Source organism: Chiroxiphia lanceolata, chromosome 15 (assembly GCF_009829145.1).
Source record: "Chiroxiphia lanceolata isolate bChiLan1 chromosome 15, bChiLan1.pri, whole genome shotgun sequence".
In the NCBI taxonomy this organism is placed as follows: domain Eukaryota; kingdom Metazoa; phylum Chordata; class Aves; order Passeriformes; family Pipridae; genus Chiroxiphia; species Chiroxiphia lanceolata.
In genome coordinates, this window is record NC_045651.1 from 18,227,209 (window position 1) to 18,236,650 (window position 9,442).

The following is a 9,442-nucleotide window of genomic DNA, read 5'->3' on the forward strand; positions in this document are numbered from 1 at the left end:
TATACTATATATATGTTATTATATATTATATATTATATGCAAAATTAATTATACGTCCTCAAGCATATATTTATATTACATATATGATTTTTTATTTTCCTGGGCATGCTAGAAAGGATGGTTCTTTTGAACTTTCCGTATAAACTCGTAGTGAATGCTGAAGTACAGCTGGAGCAGTTCCCTCCTGAAGCAGGATCCAGGTGGGTCGGAGGGCAGGTCTGACCCAGCCAGAGCTCCCAGTCCCTTGCGAGTCCAAAGTTCCTTTTTTGGGGGCCCCGAGCTCGTCCTGCTGACTCGCGCACGGACGGCGCGTGGTTCGTCTCCTCTCTCGTGGGCAGTTCCCTCAGTCCCTGAGCAGTCTTTGCACACTCGTTTCTCCTCGCTATCCCCGCGTTTCCCAGGGCCCGGCCCGGCCGGAGCCCGCTCGCCCCGTTCCCTTTCTCCTTCCGCTCGGAAGCGCCCGCACCGAATCCAGGGAAACCTGACCCGGGAAGTTTCCCGGGAGCGCTGGCCTGGATTTAACTCCCGTGTGGCTGCACCCAGGGCTGTCCCGCTCCGCTGGTGTCCGCCTGTTCTCCAGGCACGGCCCTTCCCACCGGCACATCCCGCTCCGGGGAACGCCGAGCCCGGGGGCTCGGGGGCTGAGCCCCGGGGACGGGGATTGCCGAGCACGGACGGGGCTCGGGCTCAGCCCGGGGGTCGGAATCACGGGACAACGGGGCTCTGGAGTCGGAGGAGCTCCGCACACCACAGGGAAAGCCCTGCCTGGGATCTGAGCTCTCCGGGCAGGGCTGTGCATCCAGCGTTTGCGGTCTCCTGTTGCCACCTGCCGCCCGCCGCCTCCTCCTGCTCCTGTGCGGAGACTGCTCTGCTTTGGGAACGGGGCTGCGGGCGCAGTAAAGTGTCTGATGGATCAACGTCTGCACCAATAACTCACAAATAATAATTTTGCTGATTAATCCTTGTTTCACCAGCAACTGTGCTTGCTCCCCTCATCTTACGGAGCTGGAATGAAAAGCTGTATTTTTCCTTAATAAAATTTGGATAATGCTAGAAAACACTGGGGAAATCAGTTTTGATGTGGGAAGAAAAGGTTTTGTTTCTGTGTATCTGTTCTGGTGTCACAGGATTTTCAGCCGGGGTCCCCGGGGATGCCCCCAGAGAAGGAGCAGGGACTGGCATGTTGTATCAGGACCTGTCTGACCCAGGAATCTGGAACACATTAAATCAAACCCTTGGCATCACTGTGACTGACCACAAGTGCCTTGCTCGGCTGCTCAGCTTCTTTTTTCAATGTGTCAAAACTGGTAAGTTTTTCAAGAAGCTTTTTCTGTGATTAAAGGAGACACTGGAGGAACCTGCCTTTCCCTCTGACTGAAAATCTCTTCTCAATTTGGTTCTCATTTCTTTCTCTTATATTTGAAACTTTTTTTTTTTTTAAGAATTAATTTGTGCTGGGATATTTATAGCAAGACATACAGTCATCCAGGGAGCTAGAGGAAACGTGCAAGCTCAGCTCTGCCACGGGCAGGGGGGGCACCTTAATGAGCTCTTGGGTTTTTAATTCATGAATCATTAGAAATAGCTTCCAGCAATACACTTGCACACTCACCTGAAGGATCCAATTCCCCTGACTCTGAGAGATTTTACAATAACTAGATTTGCTAAAGTGTGGGAATAGTTTAGAAGAAATTTAGGGGGAAGGGGAAAGTCAGAGACAAACATTTATTCACTTTATTAAAACTGGTAAAGATACAGAATAAATATTTTCTCCAAGATACATATATCTGTAAAATGTGATATAATTTAGTTGACACCATAGAAATAAAGTCATATTGCTCTAAACACTCCTATCCATTAACTTTAAAAAAACCAGATTTTAACACAAAGGAGGAGTACTTCTTTAATAAGTAAACATTTTACTGCTCATATAAATTTTCAGCAATTTTAGAAACTTCTGACTCTATGCTCTTGTGGGTTTTAATGCTTTTCGGATGAATGTCATCAGCTTGTTTATAAATATCGTTGCATTCCTTCTTTCTGTATCACATTTCCCCTGAAAAATCAATCAAGAAAATGAAATTGATTAATATTTAATCATTATTTAGAGCTTTTTCATCTCAAAATCATTTTATGAATGATACGATTTTCCTTAAATTTGCTGATCACACATATGAATCCTTAATTTAGAGGTGGAACAAGTGGGAGACTAGAACAAGGGAAGGGCATAAACATGAAATAATGCCAGGATTTATTCTTCCATGTGTTAAAAACAAGCCAGTACAAAAATTACTCTCTTTTGTAGACGTAAGGGCTCGTCTATGAATTATAGATCATATTTTGTAACATCTCTGCTGTGGGATCTCTGGCAGAGAGTGAATAAATTCCTACCTCTTTTGCCAGGCTGGGAGTGAGAAATTGCTTCAGTCTTTCAAAATTTTGGAAAAAAGCACTGAATTTTTTCATAGCTGGATTAGTTTTCAGCCGTTCCGTCCCTTCAAAGATTGTGCTGATACAATTCACATCCTAAGACGAAAGAATTAGCAAAACTGAGATACAAGAATTTGTAACCATGAGCTGCAATAAGTTTATGAAAAATCATTGGGGGAGATGCCCAACTGCCTGGGTGACAAATTCATTCTTACTGACTTTTGGGCTCGAGTTTGCAAGTGACTTAGGTAAATGTGTGTATTTATCTGATGTGCATACTTTACTCTGGAGGCAGAAACCTGGCAAAGTATCTGCTGGTGTGTGTTTTGTGATGAACCATCTCACTGTCTAACGCCTCAGTCCTTCCTCTTCTGCAGCCATCTGAAAACCAGTTTGATTTCTCACATCTGCTCGTGCCTCTCGAGCACAAGAGAAAGCAAATAAATGAACCTGAAGGTGCTGCAAACACAAACTGTGCAACAGCTGGCACCTGCCTGCCAGGAGAGACGGGGACAAAGCCACCCTCTCCTGTCCCAGGTGTGGTCACACTGGTCCTGTGCCACAAAGTGGGAGCTGGCTTTGGTCTCTGAGACCCTGTGGTCTGGACAAGGCCACCAGAAGAGGGAGGAGGGACGTGGATGGAAGCCGAGCCAAGAGTGATGATGGTCACACTCGTCAGTGCAGGGCTGCTCAGGAACAGCTCAGCTAAACTCACAAGGAAGGAAAGAAGGAGAGGACACGACCGTCCTCTCCGTGGCAGGAACAGACTGAGGTGTCACAGGAGGAGAAAGTGATGAAAAAGGGAGAAAAAACTAATCATCGAGGATCAGAGGAAATGCAGCAGCTGCTGAAGGTGCCCGTGACACCCACGACCAACGCGTGGTCCCCTGTTAGTCACTCCTGGTGCTGCGGGGTGAGTAAGATCATTCCTCCCACAGCCTCGCTTGGGAAGCCGCTTCTGCTGCTGCTGAACAGCAAACTCAGACCTCGAGGAATTCTCTGTCACCTCTGGCTCCAAAGCACTGGCGAGAGGGAAGCAGCTCATCTCCCCAGAGGGAAGCTGGGCACTGGCACAGTGGGCACCTCCAGGGACCTCATCAGGGAAAGGGACAAATGAGCTGCCAGCACTGGGCACTGCTGATTCGGGGTCAAAATCTCAGAGTTAAAGCCAGCCCAAGCCCCAGCCTGGGAAGAGAGCTCGTCCAGACAGGATCCAGAGAGAAGTGACAGAGCTGGGAACTTTGCATCTAACTTGCAAGGAATGGGCTGGATTTGACACCAACAAACTCCCGTCCTCCTGTACTTACTTAGGGCACAAATGGGAATTATCCTGCTCCTTCAACAAATTAATGACTCAGATTGCACTCCTACCAGCAGCCCTCTGGCCACGCTGTGAGCTGAAGAGTTCTGTGCTGGGCTGTGATCTGGGGAAACCAAGAATCTCATCGATGCACAGCAGAGAAAAAAGCCTCATTAACAGTGTGTGCATGACCAGGGAGGTGCTTAAAGTCGTCTTAGAAAGAAAACCTGAGAGGGGACAGGAGACGTTTCCTGGAGATGTAGAAGAAGATGGCAAATCCACCAGGGGGAGTTTGATCTTTAGGACAGACCTTGTTCCTGGGCACCCTGCCTCTGGTGTCCCGTTCAGGGCACACTGACACCATCCTTCAGACGAGACCAGGTAACACCACCACTTAATCCCCTTCCTGGGAGTAAGGCTTTAAAAACCCCTTTCTAGAAGTAGACTAAGTGAAGTAGGCTAAAAAGAAGAATTTTTGCAGACACACAAGCAAGAAGTGTGAACAAGTTTTCTCTTTCCTTTTTAGCTGTCTTTCATTCAAAAGCTGGTTCAGAAAATCCGTCCGTGTGTGTGTTCTGCAGGAGATTTACAAAAACACACAACAAGAATAGTTGCTGTTCTTTTATATTACAGCAACTTTTTTGACTCAACATTTGCTAGTTTTTAATAATGTTTTATATCTAACTACATTTTATATCTTACATTATCATTTTATATCTTATAATAGCTACACTTAAAGTAATAATTTACTCTTAAATACAAATAGAACATTTTAAAAGATAACAATTTAAAAACGACCTCAATTTTCAATGAAGAAATTTATGAAAATGTTAATTTTATTTAAAAAAAGCTTTTACTTACATTTATATTGTCTGGAGTTTCAATCCTCAGATTCTGAAAAATAACATATTAATTCAGCCTTTCAAATATCATCTTCACTAACACTGATAAAAATACAATATTACATAGATTGTTTGACTTTCAAAGGAAGCTAAATATTCAAGAACAAGAGAATTCAGTATATCAAATTTTAGATTAGAAAAATGGAAATTGAATTTACCTGAATGTCCTTTGCCATTACCTCCCACATTTGCTGTAGAAGTGTCAGTAATTCAGCCATGCTGCTCCTCTGGGAAGCAGCAGAGATGCCTGCAGCCAGCAAGAGAAGGTAGAGATGGGTTTTCATCCTCTTGATGTGCTCAGAGAACCTCTAAGTAGCTCTGGACCAGTCCACCAGTCCTCTACCATTTTATGGTCTCTACAAGGAAATAGCACTTCAGGTTGATTTGGGAAACTGATTGAATTTAAAAAAAAAAAAAAAAGAAAGCCATTTGTTGAGGCTTTCTGGAAGAGAGAGGTTCCAGTAAATTTGGTGTCTAACCTTGGGACAACCTCCTTACCCAGTCAGCATTTCCATGGAAAGAAATCTATAAATATCTGGTTTTTCAGCTTGAAAATCAGGAAAGCATAGAATGACCCAAAGCATGACCAGGCAGTTGCCACCTCCTGTAGCAGTTGCTACAGCTCTTCTCTAGAAATCACAGCTCCTTTGGCCACAGCATGGGGCTGGCTGAGAAACAATGGGAAAAGACTGGTATAAGAAAAAAACCCCAACAAAATCCCATGGAAAATATGTGGCTCACTGCATAGAAAGGGAAAGTTACAGCATTTGTGCAATACTTGTGGCAAAATTTTGACAAAATGTAGGCATGCTGTGAGAGTTAATTAATTTACAGCAGGAGAAGCCACTGCCCTGCAGCAACAGGGTGGCCCCAGGGATGGGCACAGCAAAGTGGCCCCTTTTGGGTGGGAAAGGAGGGATGCAGGGTGTCCTGAGTGAGTCAGCTGTGACCCCACAGGCACAGCTGGTGCCACAGAGTTGATTTTGGGTCAGGACAGTGGTCCCCTTACTGCCCCACTCTCTGGCCAGGAGCTGGCGAGGGGGGAGCCCACCAGGTTTGTAAGGGTCACTCATCGTGGGCACTGTGGTGTGTTACCTGGCCGAACCAGCCAGTGGCTCGTGCTTCCCACTTTCCTGGAAGCTGGAAAAACTCCTTTTTTATTTCCTTTAAAAAAGGATGGGTTTATTTCACAGAAATGAGGGCAGTGGCCGGGGTGGCTGGAGTCCAGTTCTGTGCCTGCTGGGCAGGGGCAGATCCGGCGGCTCCGCTCGTGGGACCTGATGCCACAGCACTTACCAGTAAGTGCCTCAATATCTCAATACTTTGAATTGGGGAAGTCAAAAGTCACCAGTGGTTATGTGGCTTAGCTCAAGCTAATCTGTGAGCTGGCTGCTGCCCTCTTCACTGCATCTGTGTGTCATCTGGAACAAAAGTGGGCTTTTTCCCACACTTGGTGCTTGTCTGTAGAACTTTCTCATCACACAGCTCTGGGGATTGTGTCCTTGTAGGAATGTGACAAGTAAGAAGGAAGAAGTTTATTACAGTGAGGAGGTAAAACACTGGCACAGATTATCAGGAAAAGCTGTGGCTGCCCCATCCCTGGAATTGTCCAAGGCCAGGTTGGACGGGGCTTGGAGCAACCTGAGATAGTGGAAGGTGTCCCTGCCCATGGCAGGGGGTGGGACTGGATGAGCTTTCAGGTCTCTTCCAACTCCAACCATTCTATGGGCTCCACACCAGTGCATACAAACCATACAACTGAAAATATTAAGCCCTGCTCTTGGTTTTTGGTGCTTTACAGTTGTTTCTTTTGATCTCCCTCAAACTCACACTGATTTTTCAGGTGAAGCCTCCTCTTCCCCTTGGCTGGAACCTGGGCTGTACCTGCCAGCCAGGCTGAGGTTCAACCCCACCATTAGAGATCTCTGTGGGCAACTCAGTTTTGACTCAAGGTTGGTTGGAAAAAAACCCTTTTTTCACCTTTTCCTTGGCTGACAGTTGGCCCATCCCATATCACGGTGAGAGGGATTGCCTATGGGACCGAGGCCACTGCCATGTCCCCCCACCTCAGGTCTCCCTGTCCTGGGGCCCCTCAGCACAGAGAGCACATCTGCCTCCAATTCCATTCCTGGCCGGCACAGCTGCCAGCAGATTTTGTCTCAGGCCTTTTTGAAAAATGAACTTGGCATTTGTGACCACTTCTGCAGAATCTTATCACTGTCCCAGAACTTTGTATGAACTGTGTTTCTTTTCCCTTGTTAAACTTTGCAGGAGGTAATTCCCAGTTCCCAGGAGTTCACAGGAATTTTTGTGATGTGTAGCAGTGTGAGCTGATCTTTCAGCAGGGGTTTGCCCAGCTCCAAAGGGACAAGGCTGGTCCTTCACCACCGTTTTAACACTCTCTCTTCTTGTGACATATTCCAGAATCACTGCACTTTTAAATCTAGGGATTTTTGCTTTTCCCCTTTACTTTTCCCCCCCTCTTCTGCCTCAGATAACAGGACTGCTCTAGTGCCTGTTTTTCTCTCTAAGCTGGCTCAGTGCCCCTACACAAACTGTAGTCCCAGGTTCGTTATTGTTCAGATGCTTTGGGGTTTTGTTTTTCACTTGAATGCAGGGATAAGAAGCTGAAGGATGATGTAAAAAAAATAAAGGGCAACGTAAGCAACAGGTCCTGACCTTTGATACCTGTAATTCTGGAATTTGTCTGATCTGTGAGTATAGGCAGAGTGAAGGCACCACAAACATGGGTAGAATTGGTAGGAACAGGAATAAGAGTAAGCAAAGAAAGTATTTCAGAAGAAACTCTGGAGACTGCAGTAAAAGACAGCGAGTGGAAATCCAAAGTGTTGGATTTGTCCAAAGTGTTTCTGTTTGAATTTGGAATGATCAGGAGGATGGAAGTGAACAAATAATCTAATTAATCAGTGAATTCATGGCTTTTGATACTAATGAAAAAGGTATTTCAGTGGGAGTCAGGTGTGATAAGTGTTCATGTTGCAGCTGATTTAGGAATATTATTGAAAAAAGGAATCTGATGATGCTACAAGTGCGAAAAGAAAGTTATCCCAAAAGCTGTGCAAGGTGCTGCTGATGCCAGCAGGAATCATCCTGAGCAAGGGCTTCTTTGCATCACAAAATGGTGATGACTCCTGCAGGTATGTGCCTGCATTAGCTTGATAAACTTAGCAAGTGCCTTGTAAGAACTGAGCTGCAACCAGGAGCTGGTTTTGCTCTTTCATCTAGATGTGTGAAGTTATGATGCTCAGGTGAGGTTTCCTTACTGGGGCAAGTACAAAAGGCAGCATGGCTGTGGTGCAGTATCTCGTGCCTCTCTAACCTCCCAAGCCCAAGAAAATGGAATTTCTGAAAACCAGGGAACATCTCCTGCAGAGATGCTCTGGAATACTTTCTCACAGTGGTTATGTTCCAATATTTTGTGCTGGGAGTTTAGTTTAAAGCAATCTGGTTGAAACAGAGTTTTCTCCCATCCTGGCAAATTTTCTGATGCCCAAACTCACCCACCTCCTGGAGTTGTAGGAAGTGTTTTAACCTTTGGTGATGCTTTCACTTCTAATAGACAGCAAGGGAGAGAAGCCAAGTGAGTGCAAAAAGCAGGTCACTAGCAGGAAGTCCTATTCACCATATTTAGGGAATGAATCCTTGGCTTTTTGCTGCCTTCCAGCAGCATGTGGCCCTTGCAGAGGTGGCTGCTGCAGCAAGGCACATGTGCATGTGCAAATCCAGGCTGGATGCTCCAGCAGTGAGCAGAATTCCTGCTTCCAGCAATGGAAAGCAAACATAAGCACCTGGACTTTGTTCTTACATCCAAAAGTAGTGGTGCTCCATAGTGCTGCTCCTGGAGCCCCTCTGCCATGGAACAGCCCCAGTGCTTGTTCAAAGGCCAGTCCCAAGCCAGGGAAATTGTGAAATTTAATAAACACTGGTCTTGACCTGAATTACATGAAATAAACTCCTTTCCTAGGAAGCAGGTTGTTAGGAGTTTTGTTTACAGTTCCATGACATTCCATAGGAGTCACTGCTTTCTGGAAAAAATATGTGCCATATCTGACCAGTTCTTTCACGGCTCCCATCTAGCACTGTCACTGCCACCAGTGGGACTCTGTCAGGTCCCACCTCAGAGCAGCTCAGTCGAGCTGCTGCACAAAAGGAGACACTTCCTATAGAGAAAAATAAAGGCAGATGAGAAGGGGAAATACAGGGAAAGGAAGGTGATCCAGAGGAGAGAGCTGTTGCTCCAGACTCAGCCAAAACTGATGGAAATGGGGACATCATTTGCTGCTCACTCGCTGCCCAGGGCTGAGCAGAGGCACGACTGTTGGCTGGCCCAGGCTGTGTTGGGAAGCTTTTTAGCATCATGGGAAATGCCAGTGGGAATGGTAGCCAGAATAGTTTAAAAAACCACTGAAGCCATTCTGTAGCTCCCTGAAGTGCCGAGGCAGAGGAGCAGTGACAGGGTGCTCAGCAACTCCTCCTGGCAGCTTTAACATCTCTTCTGCTTTCTGAAATCCTTGTGCCTCTGTGTGGACAGACCCATGGCAAGGTGATGAGAAAGAACAGTGGAAGAATACACTTGTAAGTATGAGCTGAGCTTATGCAAAGTTGCATTCAAATATGCTTTAATTAGAGATATCCTCTGCCTAATTAATTAATTAAGCTCCAAGGGTGGTTCTTTAAGCAGCCAGTAGCATTTTGTGCTCTTCTGATGAGGTTTAGCTTGGTGTGGGTGAGCAGTATTGTCCCCACTGTAGGTACAGCACACTATAACTCACACTTCTAACAGGTTTTA

General features: G+C 45.9%; 1 protein-coding gene across 1 annotated transcript; it reads right to left on the reverse strand.

Moving 5' to 3' along the window:
• Positions 1-1,963: 1,963 nt before the first annotated feature.
• On the reverse strand, positions 1,964-4,916 carry LOC116794605 (interleukin-5-like). Its single transcript, XM_032703380.1, has 4 exons — positions 4,791-4,916; positions 4,592-4,624; positions 2,392-2,526; positions 1,964-2,056 (listed from the first exon to the last, which is right to left on the reverse strand). Exons 1-4 carry the CDS (start codon positions 4,914-4,916, stop codon positions 1,964-1,966), a joined length of 387 nt encoding a protein of 128 aa, XP_032559271.1.
• Between the last annotated feature and the right edge of the window lie 4,526 nt (positions 4,917-9,442).

Bases quoted from the DNA above. Each gene is read 5' to 3' on its own strand.
- LOC116794605 (XM_032703380.1), bottom strand. From the start codon at position 4,916: ATGAAAACCCATCTCTACCTTCTCTTGCTGGCTGCAGGCATCTCTGCT. The intron at 2,527-4,591 runs GTAAGTAAAAGC...CTTTCGTCTTAG, and splicing joins AAACTCCAGACAATATAAAT to GATGTGAATTGTATCAGCAC. The intron at 2,057-2,391 runs GTAGGAATTTAT...TTGATTTTTCAG, and splicing joins CTCCCAGCCTGGCAAAAGAG to GGGAAATGTGATACAGAAAG.